The sequence below is a fragment of the Rhinichthys klamathensis genome, unplaced genomic scaffold, assembly GCF_029890125.1.
Source record: "Rhinichthys klamathensis goyatoka isolate OS25496 unplaced genomic scaffold, OSU_Roscu_1.1 h1tg000165l_1, whole genome shotgun sequence".
NCBI lineage: Eukaryota > Metazoa > Chordata > Actinopteri > Cypriniformes > Leuciscidae > Rhinichthys > Rhinichthys klamathensis.
The window spans coordinates 3,381,691-3,403,983 of record NW_026606697.1 but is presented as its reverse complement, the minus strand read 5'-3'; the positions used below and the strand labels follow the sequence as shown (position 1 = coordinate 3,403,983).

The following is a 22,293-nucleotide window of genomic DNA, read 5'->3' as shown; positions in this document are numbered from 1 at the left end:
CCTATCCACAGCCTTGTTTTCGTGCGCGAAAATACCACGAATAAGGTCCGCTGCAAGTGCAAATAAATCAATACCCATGTAATTGTTCTAAAGAAAGATGAAAATTTGCCTGTTTAGGACCACAAACAAAAAAATCTTTATTTTCTTATCACAAGATACATTAAAGGATACAGAGACACTGGAATATTAAAAAAAAAAGTTTGAGTTGTGAGTTGAAAGAAACTTGTCATTGATTTGACAAAGCTGAAATCCTTCACACCCTTGAATCAAACCCTAAAATCAACCAGTCTTCCCTCCCCAACTTTTCCCATTATGGAGATTCATGTTAACATGTATTTTTTTTTTTCACGCTTTGCCAAAATATTGTAGGGTCACAAACCCCCCTTCATAAAAAACTGGTGACACTTAAAAGGGGACAGGTTAACATTTATTTGTGTCTTTAGTGTGCAGTGCACGCTCCATTTGTTTAAGAAACATTACAAAACCCCTAATGGGGGGAACAATTTACAATGAAATTTTGTGTTGATGAACCTCAGCAAACCAGGAAATCTGTCAAAATGCTCAACCGTTCAGCTAAAAAAAAAAAAAAAAAAGAAATGACAAGAAAAAAGCTTAATCATAAGGCGGAAATATGTATCAATATTACCCTATAGTTGAGCCATGACAAGGAAACCTCAAAACAGCTTTTCTATCTCTCACCAGATCCAGTTTACAAAAAAACAAAACAAAAAAAAAACTCATATGGGGGTTGGGAGAAGTATGAATCAACATCAGCCTATATCGAGTCATTACTAGAAAAACTCAAAAACCTCTTTTCCCTCTCTCATTATCTACAATTGCTATAATTAGCTTCCCAGTAGCTCACAAGACCATTATAACACAAATGCTAGTGCGTCAACATGTTTGGAAAAAGAGCAGAAGTGAAAAACAAATTTTTATGGCTTTGTTCAAGTCGTTGATGGAAAAAGCTCAATTATTGAGGTACAAAACAGGCCAAACTGACTGCAACATCCAACCTCCTATTAGAGACCACCTCAAACCTAGATTCGCCTTACATTCATGAACACCTTCAACACTTTACTAAAACCAGAAAGCCTTTCTAAATCATCAAAAATGTGTTTTCATTATAAGACAAGCTTTTCAGCTAGAATCCTACAAGACCTTCAAATATCACTGACTGGATTTTTGGATCCATAATCACAATAAACAATATATTGTCTGAGAAACCAGGTCGCGATCAATAAACACCAACCCAACTGCAGATCCGTTGTAATACTTTTGCTGTAATGCCTTCCATCTCTCACAATTCAGCTAGGCCTGAAAGGCTGAAATAAAAGGAGCAGCGCAATCATTTATTTGTTGTCTATTTAGCATGAAAAAGGGTGATTTTTGTTTTGAACACAGGCGACCTAAGAAATTAAGAAAATGATGGTAAAAAGACCACATACTCCCTCACACATTTAAATCCCACTTTCCATACATACAAGAATCAAACTCTTGAAAAATCTTGTTGATATTTATACAAATAACGACAAAACCGGAGAAAAATAAAGTGTGCTTTTACACCATCTTAGAATGAACATGATTCACTTTAAATTACACAGTTAAAAGAATTTGCCATTAAAAAAAGCAACGGGACAGCAGGGCATCGAACCCTTAAACTTTACCACTGGGAGTAAAACGCTATGAATTCTGGTGTATGCTGGTGTAAGAGTATGCGGTACGCCATTTTCCCGTGAGCGTGGTTGTGCATGTGGGATTCTGGGGGGACAACAGAAGACGAGGAATGAGGAAGAACAGCTGATGATTGGTGGGTTTAACATGCTCTGGCAATGGATGTGGTCTACTGGAACATCGCTCAGTCCTCCAACACAATTGGCTCACTGGTGCTGGAAGGTAAGATGGGTACGGGAAGTGGCCGGGGTGGCACGGGAAGTTTGACTCTGACCGGAAGGTGTGGTTTTCTGGCCGCCCGCCTCATTTCTGCCTGAGTGAGGTGTTTCCTCAGGGCTCTGTGAATCACACACTTGGAATTAGTCCCAGGTAAAAGCAAAACATGACATTAAGATGTTTTTGAAACATACCTGGTGTCTTTCGTAGCCACAAACACCACAGGATTTGGAGCATCTCCTTGACTGACCTTCTGCCTCTTAATGACTGACTGGTTGGCTGCTCTCATTCCCGATGCGAACGGCCTTCCATTGGTGGAGAAAGAATGACCTCCAGCCTGTAGCCAATGAGAGCGCTTAGATCTATGCACACTATTTTCGACCTGTGAGAAGGTTAATGTATATTTGTAAGGAATACTCACGTTGTCGAAGGGCCTCTTGCCCAGTAGGGCGGATGCGCTTCGAGGCTGGTTGACCTGGTTACGGTTGATTGGTGTTGGAGCACCTCGAGGTGCTTTGAGTTTCAAAGGAGCTTGAATAGCTGAAGAAAAGAGCATAATAACCCTTAATATTCAAACATGAACTCAAATCGATCTGTTCTAAATTATTATTATTATTTTTTTTTTCAAGAAACACTGTGCCAAACAATTTAATTCACTTTTATGTCTAATTTTCCCACCATTAAAGGGATAGGCTAGTTCACCCAAAAATGAAAATTCTGTCATCAGTTACTCACCCTCATGTCGACTTTCATTAATTTTCGAAACACGAACTTGACTGATGACTGAATGAATTAATGATTTCTGTTCCTCCATTGACAGCTATGCAACTACCAATTTGATGCATCAAAAAGTTCATAAAGAGATCATAAAACTAATCCATATGAACTGAGCGGTTTAGTCCGAATTTTCTGAAGAGACTCGATCGCTTTATGTGATGAACAGATTGAATTTAGGCTTTTATTCACATATAGATAGATAAATAGAACTTCAACTGTACTTGCTTGATGCGCGAGAACAAAACTTGTGGAAGCTCAAACATGCTGCGTAACACGAGAATGAACCTCATTGGTTCTCGCACGTCAAGCGAACATGCTTGAGCTTCTGTTTATCACACCTGATGTGTGTGTTGATGAATGTTTATATTTAAATAACAGCCTAAATTCAATCTGTTCATCATATAAAGTGATCGAGTCTCTTAAAAAATTTGGACTAAACCGCTCGATTCATATGGATTAGTTTTACGATCTCTTTACTTTTTGAGGCGGTAATGTGGTAGTTGCATAGCTGTCAATGGAGGGACAGAAATCTCTCAGATTTCATTCAAATATATTCATTTGTGTTCCAATAATGAATGCGAGTCTTACGGGTTTGAAATGACATGAGGGTGAGTAATTGATGACAATTTTTATTTTTGGGGGAACTAACCCTTTAAAGGTGATGTGTGTAATTTAATGTTAAAACAACGCTTTGATATCACTATTTTTGGTTTTGATGTAATGCTAAAGCCATACCCAATTCTTTAACTATATTGATGAGGGACGGTCGAGGAATAGTGCGGTTCTTCATAGCACTCTTTGCTGCTTTAGGAAGTCTTATCATACCTAAAAGAGAAAAAGAGGCATTCAAAGAGAATCTGGAGATAAAAGCAATAAAAATCCCTAGATGAAAAATCCTAAAAATCCCCAGAAGAAAACAACAACAACAAATGTTTGCTCACACTCTGCTTTGACAGCATTGGAGTTAATGGAAGCGTAGGGGCGACGGGCTGCTCGGCGGGACTGCAGGATGTCCTGGCACACCCGACGGGCGATTCGAGTGAGTTTGGTGGTCTGCAAGATGAAGGTCTGCCGATTTTTAGCCAGAAGTTTAGCTCTTCCCGCACTGCTGGTAAACGGGGACATGCCCTGTACCTCCTGGCGGGTCATGTGACCACGTGGAGCTGCATCCTATTGGAAAGATACATCATGCTCATCGTTTGGTTTGGTAATTTTCTGTTTTCCATTTAGTATAAAAAAAACCAAAACAGTCTCTTTAAAACGTTTGGCCTGAAATAAACAAGGCAGCAAGAAAATTAATGAAACTTACAAGATATATTTCCTTTTAATTTTTTGTAAGCATTAAAGCCTAATATTTTTATAATAGAGTAATCATTGTCAATAGGTACATGAAGGAAAAAGACAGGATTCACATACTGAGCCAGTTCTTGTGGCGCCCTCTAGTTGAGTGGGGGTCTTAAGACCACCATACTTCTTCCAGTAAATCCAACAGGAAGCACAGAGTCTGCACTGCATGTTGGGAGGGCCCCATGCATACCACTGCTGAGACTGGGCAGCTGGAGGAGTAACAAGTACAATCGATGAATACACTGATTTTAATATACAGGATGTTTGAGCTTATATCTAAATAGAAGCCATGGATGTGTACAGTGACTTGAGTTCACTCACTATGGCAGCTTTCACAACTGAGGCCTTTCTGGTAGCCTGTGGCACCATTTATGCCAGGTTTATTTCCAGGTGCCATGATCTGATTGGGGTTGGGCTTGGTGCTGAAGGAGAAAACAAAATTTAGATTCCCAAAAAGCAGACACAAACATACAACAGGAAAGAGTCTGATAAGTTGGTTTCATACAGCAAAAAAACCCCTAATCTTAATATTTTTTTTTCAAACTGTACACCAGAATAGGTAACATAAATAGCTACTTTTCATGCTATGATCATTTTATGTTCAACAATAAGAAATTCATACTTTTATTCAGCAAGAATGCGTTAAATTAATCAAGAGTGAGTCAGAGAAGACGTCTACATTGTTACAAAGAAAAATCTATATAACTGGTGTTCTTTTGAGCTTTCTATTCATCAAATAATCCTGAAAAAAAGTATCACGGTTTTTACCTAAATAATAAGCAGCACAATCATTTTTTAAATATTGATAATGAGAAGAAATATGTCATGAGCAGCAAATCCATCACATTAGAATGATTTCTGAAGGATCATGTGACACTGAAGACTGGAGTAATGATGCTGAAAATTCCGCTTTGCATCACAGGAATAAATTGCATTTTAAAATATATTAAAACAGAAAATCATTATTTTACATTTCACTGTATTTTTGTTCAAATAAATGCAGTCTAGATGAGCATAAGATACTTATTTCAAAACATTACAGACTCCAGACTCTTGATCGGTTATTCTCTCTCTAAATTACATGGGATTTGTGCATTTATTAATGAAAAAGAAAACTAACGATTTGTGCCATATATTTGGAAAGTGCCATTTATATTCAGAAGTGCAGTGACACTAAATACTCACTAGGTGGGGATGTACACCTGCTTCAGCTTGCTGTCAGCCTCTGCTGCCTTTAGTCTTTTCTGGTGGGTAAAACAATTAACTTGATTCAGAAACACATTCATATGCATGACGAAAAGTATATTTTTAAAAGCATGCAAAGCTTCTTACCTGCTGAATGTAACGGTCAGTAGTCTTCCACATGTAGTAGAATTGGACCACACTAGCTAATGACTTCCAGGGCAACTGCAGTTCAACAACAAATGTACATTTAAATCGTTTGAACTTTCCCAAATAGTGCAGTTTGTGTGAGAGCAAATGGTCAATTATGGTGTTGTAAACTCACAAAGTCTTGACGAATGTCATTGAAGTCTTTGCCGTATTTCTCCAGAGCCTCCTCGAACAGCATGGCTTCTGAAGCGCTCCACTCCTCCATCTCGTCCCTGCACAGCACCGGGCCACCCTGCGGCACCAGCGTGGACATGGCCTTTGCCAGGTCGTAGCCGTTCTTCTGAAGAGTGTCCATGGCGTGAAACTACGGACAAAAAGGACAGTGTGAATGTATGTCAGATGTAGGTTTTTCACGGTACCAAAATTTCAGTAGTCGGTGCTAATACCAGTCAAATTTCAAGGTTCTCAATTTCGGTACCAGAGTAAAAACGGCTGAATTAAATACTTTAAAAAAATTGTCCCGTTTTGTTTCGTCAGTTGGTTATCACAGTCAATCATCGCAGTCTCCGATTCAATCGCGCATTTAAAGGGTCATTGTTCCGGTTTAAAAAGAAAAGTTGAACCAATGTCATGAAAAGAAAAAACTAAACTTGTATTGAGATTGTGACTGGGACTGGGAAACAAAGCAATAGAAGAGCCTCCCTTTATAATCACTAAGACTGTCAATCTCTAAAGTTCAAGCTCACTGAATTACGCACTCTTGTGAAAACTCCCATTATGATAAAAAAAAGAAGTCTTAATTATACAATAAATATTTTATTTACATAATGTTTACACTTTTTTGGTCATAATAACCTTGTGCGTTTTCAGTGTTGTTTAGCGGATTCTGACTAACTTACTGAATAGCACCTCTGATTGGCCACTGCATTCACACGCTTACAATGCTCAACACTGGTAAAAGCACGCTGTAAATAGAAACCTCTGACACTCAGAGAGCGCTCAAACAAACACGAACGAGAGCATTTGAAAGCAGCATCTATCAGCATGCACCGAATATACCCCGGTACTCATTTGTTTCATAGAACCGGTATGTTCTGAAAACCCTACACAACCCCTACAGTGTGAGTGAATGAATGAGGAATGCACTTTTATGAGTAGTTAAGGAAGAGAGTGATTGAATGCATCCATTCTCTCACCAGTGTGATGTCTCTAGATGCAGCCGCTGCGCTCATGTGCAGACTGGGTTGGCGGATTGAACTGCTGCAGTCTAGTGCACGTGCAAATGTACCAACAGCCCTAAAACGAACATAAAAACAAATCAAATCATGCTACTTTTAAAAGAAGCAAAAATGGTCAGTCAAAAAAGAAAAGAAGGGAAATACTAACCGTGCCACTACCAGGAACTGGTCTATTTGCGGATCCTTCAGCTGGTTATCAGGATCCCAAACCTTTGTCTCAAGCTTCTCCTGCACTCGACTGTCTAATTCAACTGATGAGATGGAAAACATTGTATTTACTAATTAACTTAATCGGTTTTGAATTAGACCTTCAACATCCAACAAGAAACTTTTCCTAAAATGTGTTAATACAATATTGTAATAAGAATCATGTCCAAGTTTTCAACATCAAAAGGACCATGTTTTAGTAATACCAATGCGTAGAGACATTTAAACCCTTCTGACCTTCAGCCAGTTTGTCAGGGATCTCTGCCTGGTATTTGGAGCCCACTCTGATCTCCCCCTGGTCAGCCAGCAGGGTCTTCTGCACCGGGTCAAACACCAGAGAGTAGAAGAAACAGTCCTGCAGAACAAACACACACGTTAGACAACACAAACACTTGATGCACTTGCCTCATTTTAAGTCAACATAAGGTGCTCACTTTGATGTAAAAGAGAAAATATCTAACAGCAAGAAGAAAAAAAATTACCATCCATTCAAAAGTTTTGGGATCAGTGAAAGATTTTAAATACTTTGGGTCTCATTCATGAAACATTCGTAAATATACGAGTAAATATGCGAGTGATTTGCACGTAAAGAGACCTTCCCGAAAACTCTTCTCCTGATTCACAAATACTTCGTAAACGTCAGATGTGATAGTGAAATGTGTGTGTGTGTGTTAATGAATTCCAATCAGTCGTAAATGGGATGCGCGTGCACGTTCATTCTCAATTACCATAAATCCCGCCCATTAAATCTGACTGACAACTACTGTATATATGGGCATCATATTATGACATGAATGCGAATGAAAAAAATAAAATCTCAGATGTAGAAATTGAAGTTTTATTTTCAGAAGTTCATTCAAAACGCCACATTTTATTTTCAAGCGTACATAGTGGCGTATCGGGTCCTAAAAAAAAAGGAAGTTTGGCAGCATATTACAGATGCAGTTAATGGAGTTCCATCTGTTAATCGAACATTCCCAGAAGTGAGAAGAAAATGGTTCGACATTAAGCTTGAGAGCAAAAAACGAATTAGTTCACTTTGGAAAAATAGTATTCAAACTGGAGAAGGACCACCATCGCAGATGCTATTACTGGCTCTCATAATAAGAAAAACCATATGTAATTACTATATATAATATTTTTTCAAAATGCTGTGCAAATATGTACCCGATTAAGGTGAATTAAAATGCAGCCTTATTAATGAGCAAAACGCTCGGGTGTTAAGCGCACTATTTACGCGTGGCTGGGAGCAGGTGTAGATTTCTTGTGTACCAACTAACATTTGGAAAATACGAACATTTTAATGAATCCGAAAACTTACGCCAGAACCACTTTACACACGATTTACACAAAAATTTGTTCTGCTCGTGTTTCATGAATGAGACCCATTATCATCACTGAAACATTAAATTGATCAAAAGGGAAAGAAAACATTTATAATGTTATAAAAGATTTTCTATTAATTTAATAATAACCTAAATCACAAAAATAATAAGCAGCACCTGTTTTTAACATTAATAACGTTGTTTCTTGAGCACCAAATCAGCATTAGAATGATTTCTGTAGGATCAGGTGACACTGCTGAAAAATCAGCTTTTTGTTTACAACCGAAAATGTTGCGAAAATATATAAATTATTTTTGTAATAAACACACAAAAAAGGAAAGTTAGCAAAAAGGTGAAAACATGACAGACCTTTTGACTCGGGATGTTCATATTAGGTTTTTTCCCTAACGACAAACGAAGCTCGTTAACCGATCATTAACCGCTAACAGACAAGATTGTTAAATTAGAATTAAATTAGAATGGATATGTGCCTGTGACCCATTAAAAATAACAAAATTTGTTTTCCAGGAGGGGTTAAGGTTTACATGTGCAAATAGCAGCATAAACAACAGAATATGAGGATTCACACACCGTCACATCACGCAGATGCAGCACTTAGAATGAAACCGTATATAAAAGGAATAAAAATGCAAACGCAAAATATATTTCAGTTACTTAAAGGTAGGGTAGGCAATTTTAGAGAGGCTAGCAATAGCAAGCTAGCTTTAAAAGCAAGAGACTACACAGTGAGTGCTCTTGCACTGCAGGTGGACACTTACCTCTCTCTCTAAGTAGCCAGTTAAAACATCAGTCTCATTCAAAAGTGTGACGTTGCATTTTCCTCTGCATAAAAACAATAATACACAGTATAAACAGGACTATCAATACAAATCAAATACCTTACATATGGAGCCCGAGTCTGAGTTCTGATGGGATTATATCATTCAATCCTCAGATGTGTGTGTCTGTAAACGGCGTGAGTGTATTTACCGTATGTGCGTGGCCGGTAGAGACTCGAACTGTCGAGACAGGAACAGTTCTCTGTGCTTAAGCTGGTGTTTCTGCGGTTCTGAGGTTGAAGGCTGCTTGGACTCCTCTTCAAAGTCTCCTAAAATACACACACACACAAACATGAGTGTGATGCTAATGGCCTCAATTAGGTCTGATGTGAACCAGCTCCCTTTCAGAACACACACACACAGACCAAATCTTAAATTTACACATCACTTTAGGTTATTAGTAATGGTTGCAATCAATTTCACACTCATTCAGAAACAACTAAATTGAATATCCTTCATGAGATCTGTTGACTTATAAGGGAAGCAAACCATTATTATTGCAGGTCAACTCAAAATGACTTGAATGCATTTTAAAAACATTTCTTTTGGCAGATTTACAATGGCGATCGAGATATTTCTTAAATAGATACTCGTATTAAGATGAGGAGACCTGGCAGGACTTTATCAGACGATCTGACCAGACTCCACCCCTGCACGGAGCCAAAGGAAACCCTGTCAATGAAGAGGGCGGGATATCAGACCACACCCCTTTCCATTAACCCCTCCTGCCACCCCGGTGGCCCTGCCCCCTCCTTTCTCTCCCCTTGGCCAATGCGTCCCTGCCAGCTTTACTGGGAAACCCTGTGCAACAAACCTGAGGCGCCCATCCCCCCATTGAGCAACAACCCCCCCCATGCACAAGTACGCATTTAAAAAAAAAATGCCACAAGCTCTCTTTCTCACACACACACACACACACACACACACACACACAAGCAGACAAGCGCTCAAGACATATACGACAAATCCATCATACATGCACAGCCTCAGAGCCAAATGCACGCGCACACATACATGCATTTAATAACACTTTCACTCTTTGACAAAGACACCAGCCAGACAGTGTTAACCTAGTGTTAACCCTTTGAGCGCCATGGCCCGGTGGGTCCCATGAAGGCTCTTTTGTTCCAAGAGCACAGGGCGGATGGCAGCTGAGGATAAGCACAGAGGAGCCCATTCAGGGGTGGGGTGGGGGTAGAAGGAGGAAGATGGGCAGAAGGTAGAGAGAGGAGGAGGTGATGTAAATGGGAGCCCTGATCTTGTGTAACAGGGCAGTGTTGGTGCTGTAGACGGCCACAACATAAAGAGGAGGATTCGTTCAGTATTAAACAGGCAGCCAAGCAGACACTGACCTCTCATGACCGCAAAGGATTTGAACACTAACTGCCCATGTCAACGCAATAACCTTCTCGACCCAAACCTGACCCTACTCTGGAATGGATAGGTTAATGCACTGCACTGACATAATTACAACTGGTTTACGGCAGTTCACGTACACTGAATTTACATAAAAATGAACCACTGCTGCATGCATGTAGGTGAGATGAAGCATCTTTATCAAACATGTGGGATGCCTGCAGCTGTGATATAATGAATGTACATTTAGGGATGTGCAAAAGTAGATATTAGCAGCGTCTCATTTCGAAGGCTGCATCCTCCCGAGGGCGTATTTGTCGGCTGCATACGTCACTGAGGCGGCTTCATTTCAGCAAACTGACAACTACAGACCTTATCAGATGCTTTTCACAGAGCACACTTGCATAGGACGTGATAGTGTTCAAAAACCACTAGACAGAGAGTAACAGAGGGCATCGGTTTCCATGTACATTTTTAGATGTTGAGTTTACTAATGAGCATTCGCACCACTCATTGTGCGATGAGTTGGCCAAAGACCTGTAGATTTACCTGTGTGTGTGCATAGACTAACAATAGCATGAAATGAATCCAAGAGCACAAGTCATTTCAATAGGGAAACTAACGGTACGGATCCACTTTTGCGACACAACTGTCGCGTGGTGTCGCGACGCCTCCCCACATTTGTACGTTGATGGGCGTTCCTCAAGTTTACCGCTATGGGCGTGGTTTTTGTAGTAGGACGTCTAGAACAAATGGGACCCGCGAGAGACTTCCCCAGTCTCCATGTGCTCTACTTCTATTGGATAGACGCGTCGCGTTCAACGGATTCATTTGCATATTAAATATGGGCATCGGCCAGCTTTTTTGACACGCAGCATTTTTCCAAATGCAGCGCCGCCTTCCCGGGATGGTTTGCGGGTGCGTTAAAGTCGCTCGACGTCACCCATAGGAATAAAGTTGAGTGCAGCGCGACAAGTGTCGCACGGACAAGTGGATCCGCACCGTGACAGTTACTCAACAAAATATAAGGATAAATATCGATAACCTTTTTTTTGCACAAAACCAAGAGTCCTCTAAACAATGGATGTGCTGATAACACTTCTGCTAAGTCCTTCTGTTTCTGTTGGGTGACTAGTTAACCATCTTGTCCATCCCTAATTATAATGGAAGTGATCTAGTTTTTTTGCCTGTATAGATTGGTGTCCTTCTGCTAAGTCCTTCTGATTTCGACTTGTTGGCATGTACACCTGCAGAACTCCACAGAAACCTCCACAGATTTCTGAAGAACAGAAATGCATGTTATTTTAAAATTCTACAAATGCACTGCCCCTTTGTCTGTCCAATTAGTGAATAAGTAAATATTTTGTCTAATTGATTACACCCTCAATCATCAATACAAGAGTGTAGTACACTAAATATGGTAAAATTCTTAGTGGAGCTTAAAGTAGGCATGAAATTAGAGATGCACCGATTGATCGGCTGGTGACCGGAATTGGCCGGTTTTCACCGGCGACTGGGCGGTCAGTCTGACATATGCCGATTTTATGCCGGTCAAAATGCACTCGGGCTGCGCATGATTAACATTGCGCAACATCAGCATCACACGTGCACACGGGAACGCACATGTAGGAAACCTTGTGAATTACGGCCGTTTCACACCACAAGCGTGAGTGGCGCGCATTTTTTTCCGAGTGCATGTTAATCAATAAGTGCATTCACACCAGGAGCAGGAGCGTCGCATGAGCAGCAGTGAAGCGGTTTCGGCGCCGAGTCTATTTTTGCTGCACTGCTCACGCTCAATTAAAGTGAAAGCACACTTTGGATGGATAAAATAAATATGATTTCACACAAAAAGTGCCCAAAAATGCACAGAATTTGCATGTTTAGTGTGTTTTAACAAGAACTGGAGTAGGCTGTCAGATAATGTACCCATTTAAAATTTATTATAAATTTATTATTGTTTTTATTATTCAGTTTGGGTAAAAGTATATGGTGTTTTATAAATAAAAAAAAAATATAGAAAATAAATATTTGTGTTATTTAAAATAAAAAAGTGCTTAGAAAAAATAAAATCGGTATCGGCACGTCAAACTCAATGAAAATCGGAATCGGCCTAGAAAATTGTAATCGGTGCATCTCTACATGAAATGGAAATTGCAATAATCTTTTCTTCCTTATAGTGACGTATATCTGAGTGAAATGGAGAGGGAAAGAAAATGTAAGGTGGGACTTGATTTTGTCCATTGGGAATTGACTGGATCATTGACGTTTGCTAATTGCAGCAATCTCATGTGAGTGAAAGGTAGCCATTATTGTTCCGATTCATGCTGGTGCACTTCAGAAAAAGAAAGGAATAGTCGATCTTGATTTCATGCTATCATTAAATCTATTCTGCAATATTCCACAGATTTTCCCTCAAACAAGTAGAAATTTAATTCTTAGACTCATTATAGGTCATAAAATTATACAGTAGTATGGTCAACAAAAACCATAGGGAGATCAGGGATTTGCTTCTCCATCCAGATTGAAGACATAAAATGTATAAAATACATGGCTATATAATATGCAAGTCTGACTTAATTTATACATTGGATTGATCCTCTTTGGTGCCTTAAAATCAGCACCCAGTGTGCCCGTCAAAGCTGTAAATCCCGGTTGGTGTTTCAATGCAAATAGTACATCTACATAGTGACGCTTTATCTTAAGTGTGAAGACGAGACGTGAACTCAAGAGAAGACTGAAACAGTTGGGTACTCACTTGCATTGCTATCGGCCAAAGTGTTGAGGTTGGCAGATATATCTCTCCGCCTGAAGAGACAGACCACCTTGGCTTCTACATTTCCATTGGCAGTCTTAGGGGAGACAAGCAGCAAGAAACAGTGTGAGAAAGACTAAACACAAAAAGAACATACAGCCATTTTCTCTACACAATGTGTGAAATAAGTACTTCAAGTGCTATTACTGTCTTCATGTCATGGACTTGTGAAACCCCATAGTTTTAGTATAACTTTAGAGGAACTACTTTCATCAAGTCAAAGTGGGACTGAATGACACTGCCTATGATTTACAAGAAACTGCATCAATATTTAAGCACTAAAGTAAAAAGTTGTGAGTCCTGTTAATAACGACATTTCTACTCATTTTCCAGCACTGAAAATGAACCACTCTATATGGAAATCTTACTCAATGCAACATGGCGTGGGTTAGCGTTGTGTATATCCAAGACAAAACTGAATTGTGACTAACATATATACATATTGAACAAAGACATCACTTCCATTAGTTTACCCATCCTCCTGAGCTTCACAGCCCTTCAAAATGAGGTTACATAAAAGTGTTTTTAATCCCTGCTCCAGGAAACAGGCCTGTGTCATTCTCAGCATTATATAAGTCTCTTATGGCTGGGTCTTCATCTCAACCAGCCCAGTGTGCATCGGCAGACAACAGCATGATGGCTGAGCATTAGCAATGCACAACAGAGGGGAGCAGGTGACAGAGACAGTCTGTTACGCTGTCATGAGTGACAATGCATTAGCGGAGAGCTGGCATATGTCAATCATCCATGTACAGTGTAATGTTCAAATCTCTGCACATGCCGATTGATGATGTATGATAAATGATTGGCAGACATCAAAAGCCCCAACCAATCACAGTCAGTCTGACTCGAGTCTAGGCTAATTCATGCTGGTCAAAAATAGCTTAAGGCCAAATTAAAGCAAAAGGAAACAATAAAAACCTGCGTGCATCAAGGAAAAGGAAGCAAAAGCAAAAATTTTTCTTTAAGATTACGTTAAGTGATTAGATTGAACATGTTCCAAAACTCACCTTGTTGAGTTCTTCTATTCGGCGGATCAGATATGGGTTACTGGAGGAGTTTTCAAAATACACATAATCTGCAGTAGACAAAAAAAAAAACCCATCTGTAAGTGACACATCACTGAGTTTCATTTCTTAAAGACATGCATGTGTATATATGTGTATATATCAGATTCCAAAAGGTTTGAAATACTTCGTAATTTGACTAGTTACTTTTTTATTGATTACATAATTACATTTTTCATAATTACATTATTCACACAATGGCAGTAAAATAAATCATTCAGAATTTATTGATTCGCACTAATCCTTTTTCATGTTTTAAATTTTCCTTTCTAAAAAAACAACATATCGCTAATATACATTCAGAAAGTCTTCTAGTTTTGTGAAATTGCACACAAACACAAGCCACTAGTCAGGTGGCTATAATTACATGGAAAATTGAAAGGCCACAAAGGATTTCACAACTGGATTTACAGAAATCATTTCACTTTTAAGTGTTTTCTCAACAATGCAGCATTGCATTTCTAATCAGCTCCTGACGAACATTAATTATTATTTGAATTAGCACTCAGCAAGTCATTTAACAATGTCTTTGGGAGGCTTTTGTCTTTCAAACACATTTGTATTAGAATTTGTATCATTTCAAAATTATTTATTTATTTTAAATTTTTATGATTTATTTAATCATTAGCTTTTCATTAAACTCACAAACCCCCTGCAGTTACACCTACACAGAAACCCTGACGTAATGTTTAATGCACTCATATTTTCTTTCTCTTTGTATTGTTATATCAATATGGTACAAGATTATCCTATTAAGTTCAATGTGATAAACGAGTTAGGTCAAAAGTAATTTAAAAGTAGTGTAATGTGTAATGAATTGAGTTACTAACTTACATTTTTGTCATGTCATTTGGAATCAGTAAACGACTACAATTTGTGATTGATCTACCCAGCAGTGACTATGCATGTGCATATATTAGGAATGCTAATTATTAATCAACGATCAATTAATTGTCGACAATAATTTGATTAAATTCATCATTAGAGTGCATAGTTTTGAGGTGTGCAAAACACGTGCAGCAGACACACGAGGAAAAGCGAGCGCGCCGTAGTTACATATTTTAAATGTGTTAATGTCTTCAAGCTATGCAATGGATTAGGTAGGCTACTAGCCATTTATTTTGAAACATAATTAACTAAGGGTCCAAAAACCCTCCAAACAAGTGATTTTACTGATCATAATAAGATCAAGTAATAAGATCCTAGCCCACATTTCCTAAAAGCATCGTAAGCCTAAGTAGATCATAGAACCACTGTTGCCACCAATGGTCTCCACGATCATCATCTTATCTCACAAAGCTTTTGAGAAACGCAGCCCTGGTTGATGAGTGATTCCAGCACTGTTTCAGCTGTGCACTCCTATTCTATGGTGCACGGTGCAAATGGTGCAAAACCTGTCAATCTGAGCGATCAAACCAATCCAAGCGCGCTCCAGCTGTAACAGTGTCTGATTGGTCTCTACACATCGGCCACACCCACCCACCACACACAAACAAAAAAGTGGCACAGAAGCATCATGTGTAGTGTTTACCCATGCATCAGCGGCACTTTTTCATAGTTTGGTCTCTAACTGAAACAAATATGCCTGTTGTATTCTGCTAGTTGAGACCGTTTCAACGATCTTTAACACAAGTCTAAGATATATGACACAAGTCTATCTGTTAATGTACGATGATTTGACAGATCACATTTTCATGTAAAGCAGTTTATTTTTTAGAGCACATAAATTAAAAGTTTAGCTAAATTAAAAGCACTTGTTAAGTGATGGTCACTTTCCCTATATTCACAGCCCAGCTTCTAAGCTTTAAAACGACACCTATTTTACGTTGGTTAAGCAAGTGGTTGATAACTTATTAGTACTCGAGTCGTTTGAGACCTGTCAATGATCGAAGTTGACAAAAATGCCCATCCCTATTTCAGACTCTAATGTTGAATGACAAAATAACTTTATAAAATTCATACACTACACGGTTGGGTACATTATGCATAAGCACATAGCATACTAGTGAGTCATTTGGGACAAAACTGTACAACTTGACCAAATGTACCCCAAATGGAAAAATAGGAGAAATGAGCATGACAATTAAATATCCAATATCGATCAATTTAAAAAAAAAAGAAGAAAATAGTCTATATAATATCAGCCGATAAGTGATATGGTTCCAATATGTTGTGCATTCTTAATGATCATTCCAATTCCAACGAACAGGAACACCTGTTATTCACAAAGTTCTACACAACCCTTTTCATGTGGAGTATTCTAGTTGATTTGAATAATGCTTCCATCTACCAACAGGAAAGCACAGTCTATTCAAATCTAAAGACGTGGGGGGGAAATAGACAGATTCCATCACTAAACCCATGAACAATCCAATAATTTGCACTTTTTTGCAAGAGATCCATAATCATAGAAAGTGACATGAGCAATGGTATGGGTCAATATTGAGAGCACATACGACGAGGCACGGTCAACAGCCTGTACACTGACTGAACACATCACTTCGGTTATGTAATCACTCTCTCTCTTCAGGTCTGAGTTGGTCAGCTCTAGTCTGGACGTTTTGGTAGACGTCGTTGATCTTTGATCGGACTAACGCTTTCTTTTCTCACCTCTACTCAGCCATGTTCTTAAACTGTGCCACAAGGGATAAATCAAAATGGAGGTCTCTCTCCCAAGTTCATGAGCTTCATCAATCAGAGAGACTGAGTCACATGGATCAATAATTTCCCTTAAGGAGAAACAGGGTCTAACCATCTGCTCTTCAAGCAGGGATGTGCTGTTTTGTTAGCTCTCATGGCATCTGGTATTCAGAGACATCTAAAAATCCACTGAGGCTTGGAGATACTGACAGGGACAAAAATAGTATTCAAGTAAACCTATAGGTGAAATGCATAATTTCTGCGTTACTAGCATTACTAAACAAAATATCAAAAATAAATGATGGTTTTCAAACAGGTTTCCTGAACAATCCCCTGCTCTGCCATTGGTCAGAGAAACAGATCCAGTCCCGTTTTAAACTCACAACATCTGCTAAGCCAGTGTTATTACACGGCTCTGTGGAACGCTTGATTCTGATTGGTCAATCGTACTGAAAACAGATAACACATCTAATCCGGGTTACTGAATTCAGCAGCGCTATACGCTTAACGCTTGCTAGGAATGTTTTTTTCCTTGTGGAAGTTTTGCGTTCGGTAAGCTAATAAAATATTTAGACTCAGATCAATATTTCATGTCTAATTGTTTACTTATGTGGCAAGTAGCCGTGTAATAAGCGGGGTGATGTACATCAAGCAGGTTGTTAACGCAGAATAAACCCCTTCAGGCAAGTCCCGATCACCCTGTCGGGGTTTATTCTGCGATAACAACCGGATAGACGTACATTATCCCTTACTTGATGACTTGGGCTGGTCAAGATGAACATTCCTGTTTCCAACCATTTTAGTGAATTTCTCTAGGGTAAAATAAGTGTTCATTTCAATTCAGCATTTCTCTTTTGTCATCAATATTTGCATTACATTTATTGTCATTACATTCCTTTAGCTCAAACAGTAGAGCATAATAGTGCCAGCAACGTCAAGGTCTTTGGGTTCAATTTCCAGGGGAATGCATGAATGATAAAATGTACAACTTGAATGCAATGTCAGTCGCTTTGGATAAAAGCATCCGCTCTGCTCTAGTATCAAAATTGGCCATTCAAAAACTCCATTCTGCTTGACCACTAGGGAAAAAGCTAACTAAATAAAGTCACTGTGTTGTTTGATATGATAAAAATATCTGTCTAGCTCATATAGAGCAGGATCCTTATTTACCAGACCACACAATGTCACCTGATATATGCATTTGCCAACACGCACATGACCAGAATTTTCTGCCTGCATCACTACACAAGTATCCTCTTTGCATCTTTATTAGAAGTCTCAATTAACACCCCATGATAAACAATGAAAGCTTCACTGAACCAAAACCGTCTCAATTAAAGTCCTGGTTTGAAACACTTCAATTGTCTCTTGCTGACAAACAGTGCAGTTGCATCTTGCCTTGTTTGAACTTAATGTTTGAACAAAGGAGGAGAGGAAGCCTTATCCTTTAGCGTGCTTACTGTTACAGTAACATTTGCTAGTAACTGAACAGTGTGGCATGTTTGCATTATAGGAGAGCGACATTCAAACCAAGAGTTCAGAGGCACAAGTGTCCCGGACAAAGATGATATAAACATGGATTCTAGTGGTCAAACAATATGGATCTCTCAAAGCCCAATGTCAATACACATATAGATTACATTTATTCATTTCAGATGCTTTTATTCAAAGCGACTTACAAATGAGGAATACAACGAATCAATGATATCTAGACACCAGTGTTCGAGAGGGTCGACAGGTATATAACGCCTCAACGCATTCAAATTATTGCATTCAAATTATTGCATATATAAAAGTTGCAATGTGACAGAAGTACCGACAGATATTTTCTTCTGTATTGTGCAGTACATCCAAGAAAAAAGGATTAACGAAAAATAAATGATGGTTGGATGGAGGCAGATTTGAATGCGAGCTTGCAGTTGATTGTAATAAAGGGGCGGGGTTTAAACAGACTAAATGATTGTAGAAGTCTGTCATACGTCACCAGAAGTCGGTTGTTTCACTGAAGGTTTTCATTACATATTATATAATATATATATTATACATAAAATTTTCATAAAAAAACAAACAAACATGCACAGATGAATCGTTCTTAATAAGATCAATAATGTGAAATTAAAAAATATAAATTTCTTTTCATGCAGACTTTAAACACTTTTGGATATCGGCCAATCAGACAGAGTTATTGTCAGATGCCGACTTTCTCAAAATGGGCAAATATCAAACTGATAATTCAGCAGAGTGTAGCACTACTCAGCAGATACTGGCTGATATGTTGTTCTATCACTAATGTATTCTATAAAGCCTAAAGACAAAAACACACTCTGATCAGATGGGTAAAATAAAGAGCACTGGGACAGCATTTGAGTCACAAAGCTTCAGATTCACAGAGGTGAAACGTAGGGATGCAAGGGCTTGGGGCCAGAATATAAGGTCAAGTTTAATGACCTTAAACCTTCCACAACACTAGCAAACAAACAGTAAAATGCATTGAAGTATCCGGCAAACCATGCAAAAACCATCATTACATTACAATCCAACATTGGATGATAACCAGCCTCTTAAAGGGTTAGTTCACCCAAAAATTAATTCTGTCATTCATTACTCACCCTGATGTCGTTCCAAACCCGTAAGACTTTCGTTCATCTTCGAAAAACACAAATTAAGATATTTTCGATGAAATCTAAGAGCTTTCTGCCCCTAGACAGTCTACTCAAACACCACCTTGACGTTTCAAAAAGTTCACGAAGAGACTAAAAAGTGGACCAAACCGCTCAATTTATATGGGTTCGTTTTACATCTCTTTATGAACTGTTTGAAGCGTCATAGTGGTAGTTGCGTAGCTGTCAATGGAGGAACGGAAAGCTCTCAGATTTCATTAAAAAGATCTTCATTTTTGTTCTGAGATGAATGAATGGTGAGTAATTAATGACAGAATTTGCATTTTTGGGTGAACTGTCCCTTTAATTGTATAAAACATTTTAAATGACATATGTTGTGAGCAGATGCAGACTTTGCCTTCCTCTGAACCCAGTCTTGATACACTCTAATACATTTTGACAAGCGTGTAATAACTGAGTTTTTCTTCCAGAACTTCCCATCAAACCCTGCCTGATCAAACTGCAACTGCAATAAAGCATCGATCAGCAGCATCTGCTGAAGCAACACAGCCTGATTGTCGTGACCTATTTACAGTCGATTCCCGGATTTAAGAAAATAAAAGCACTAATAATGCACACCATGGCACTCTGCAGTCAATGACGTCAACGCGCATGCAATATTATTAGAAGGTAACGTTAAAATGGATTTCAATAAACAGTGAGGATGAGCATCTCTGACAATAGATGACAGCATACAGTAGATATGACAATGGGTATATATTGCATACTAAAAACTGTAGCTGGATGGATTTACTAATGCAACTATATCAGCTTATTTCAAATAAGCATCTTCTGCACGTGTATGATCATAGAAATAATTCTCGATCCATAAATGCACGTATAAACTGAACTATTCGTTTCTCTTCTCTGAACTCTTTTTCACGAACACCAAATCTAGGTTCAAGTTGAAAATGTCTAAATTTCCATCTGATATCAGTATAAATGAACAATTATTTGACTTTGTTTCTTTTCAAACAGGAAACAAAACCGAAAGTCCTTGCATCCCGTTCTACTGTGAGTCTCCCATAAGCACTCCATATAATTCAGCTGTCAGAAGTTTGACAGAATGGCACGGTTCAGGGAACGTGTACGACAAAAACTTGAATGAAAGTCTTGAAAAAGTGAGTAAAAACCATCATGAGTGAATAAACTAACGGACGGGTTTCCTCATAATTAGCTCATTTGCTTGCGGTGGCTAATTACTTGAATCATAACTACGAAAGAGTTTGCGACCCAATGCAAGTTTTCATATCCAAGTCATTTTAAAAGTGACCTTTAATACATATATAAATAAAGAAAATTGAGTTAACCCAAAAGCCGCCGTAATGAAACTAGCCTAGCTCGCTTAGCAACGGGATTCCGCTCATTGTAACTAAGGCGGAAACAGCCGCTCGCGCTAATGCTAATGCTAACCCCCGCGAGCCTGCTGCTAGTGTTAGCTTCAACAATAATACTCACCTCCAACTCGGTACATGTTGGCCGCCATTCTCTCACTCTCCTAAACAAACACAAGAATCACGGATTCCCTCGTCGTGTAGACAAAATGTGTATCCAAAACTGGTGCTGGTTCTTTTGATCCTCGCGTGTGCTGGCGTACTTCCCCCCGTCGCGAGACAAAGCCGGGACCCGGCACGGCGCTGCCGCTCTGGCGGGTAAAAGTTTAAAGTTTCCGCTACAATGTTTCTCCGGATGGTAAAAAAATCGCGTCTTTGTTTCGGCGCTGCGATAAAACTCCCATCGAAGCCCCTCTCAGACATTCACACTTCACACGAGCCCTTGATAGCCAGCCTATCTCTCTCTTTCTCTCTCTCTCACTCCACTCTTCCTCCCATCCTCCGCTCCCTGCTTCATCCTCCTCTTCTTCACCTCCGCTCTGTTTCACACACACATACACGAGCGCGCGCGCACCCCTTCTCCAACGTCATCTTCGGAAGCTAACGTCATTTAGAATTCGGCGAACTCCTGTAAGACAGAAACTTGAGCTCCCGCTTTTTTTAAATGAAGATTATTATGTAAAATGTTATTTTTCTAAGAAGCATATTGGGGAACATTTGGGGCACCAAGCTAATGTGGCGAGACTTGTATCACTTTATTGATTGTCATTGATTTATTATTATTTTATTATTATTACGAATTTTATGTGCACGAATTAACACCGGTATATATGAACGACACATACTGTTACAGAAGTAGTTAAAATAATATAAGGTTGTAAAAATAATAACCTTATATTATTTTAACTACTGCGAAACACACTTTTCAGATCTATAATATATATATATAGGGCTTAAATGGATAACATATAAACAGTGTAAAGGTGAATTACAATAAATTACACACACACACATATATATATATATATATACTGTGTGTATATATATATATATATATTCTCCATACAAAGTCCCCTGTAATCACTCTTTACTTTCTAGCAATAAACAAGAACACATTTGTTTTGCGTATAGTTTAAAGTATATTAATGGATCTGAGGATATCAATAAAGAGTTTATTTATTCGTTCAAACGTTTCCTACCAGCTGAAGGAAGAAACACACTGACATCTATAAAAGGTTCAATACATTAAATTTACACCGAAAATGTATTTTTCTAGATTTTATGCAGATATTTGTTTGTATGATATATCAAGTCGCTCAAACGATCAGCAGTGTTCATCTGAGAACATAAGGAAGAACCAGGTTAGGAGTGGAAACTGGTGCAATACTTCCCTCTATTGATTTACAGGCGGCATCACAGTCTCACATTTATATATATATAAAAGAAACTCTTGCTAGGTGGCGTTG

The 22,293-nt window shown here is 38.7% G+C and overlaps 1 protein-coding gene across 1 annotated transcript; it reads right to left on the bottom strand.

The window, feature by feature from the left end:
* Window positions 1-1,543: 1,543 nt before the first annotated feature.
* mta2 (metastasis associated 1 family, member 2) lies at window positions 1,544-21,386 on the bottom strand. Its single transcript, XM_056259239.1, has 18 exons — window positions 20,952-21,386; window positions 14,137-14,204; window positions 13,070-13,163; window positions 9,107-9,224; window positions 8,896-8,959; window positions 7,029-7,146; window positions 6,733-6,835; window positions 6,543-6,642; window positions 5,522-5,710; window positions 5,347-5,421; window positions 5,200-5,258; window positions 4,336-4,436; window positions 4,084-4,223; window positions 3,609-3,837; window positions 3,403-3,492; window positions 2,312-2,430; window positions 2,085-2,227; window positions 1,544-2,012 (listed from the first exon to the last, which is right to left on the bottom strand). Exons 1-18 carry the CDS (start codon window positions 20,977-20,979, stop codon window positions 1,859-1,861), a joined length of 1,992 nt encoding a protein of 663 aa, XP_056115214.1. The 5' UTR covers window positions 20,980-21,386; the 3' UTR covers window positions 1,544-1,858.
* Window positions 21,387-22,293: the final 907 nt, after the last annotated feature.

Bases quoted from the DNA above. Each gene is read 5' to 3' on its own strand.
- mta2 (XM_056259239.1), bottom strand. From the start codon at position 20,979: ATGGCGGCCAACATGTACCGAGTTGGAG. The intron at 4,437-5,199 runs GTGAGTATTTAG...TTTCTCCTTCAG, and splicing joins CAGGTGTACATCCCCACCTA to CACCAAGCCCAACCCCAATC. The intron at 2,431-3,402 runs GTATGGCTTTAG...TCTTTTCTTCAG, and splicing joins CAATATAGTTAAAGAATTGG to CTATTCAAGCTCCTTTGAAA.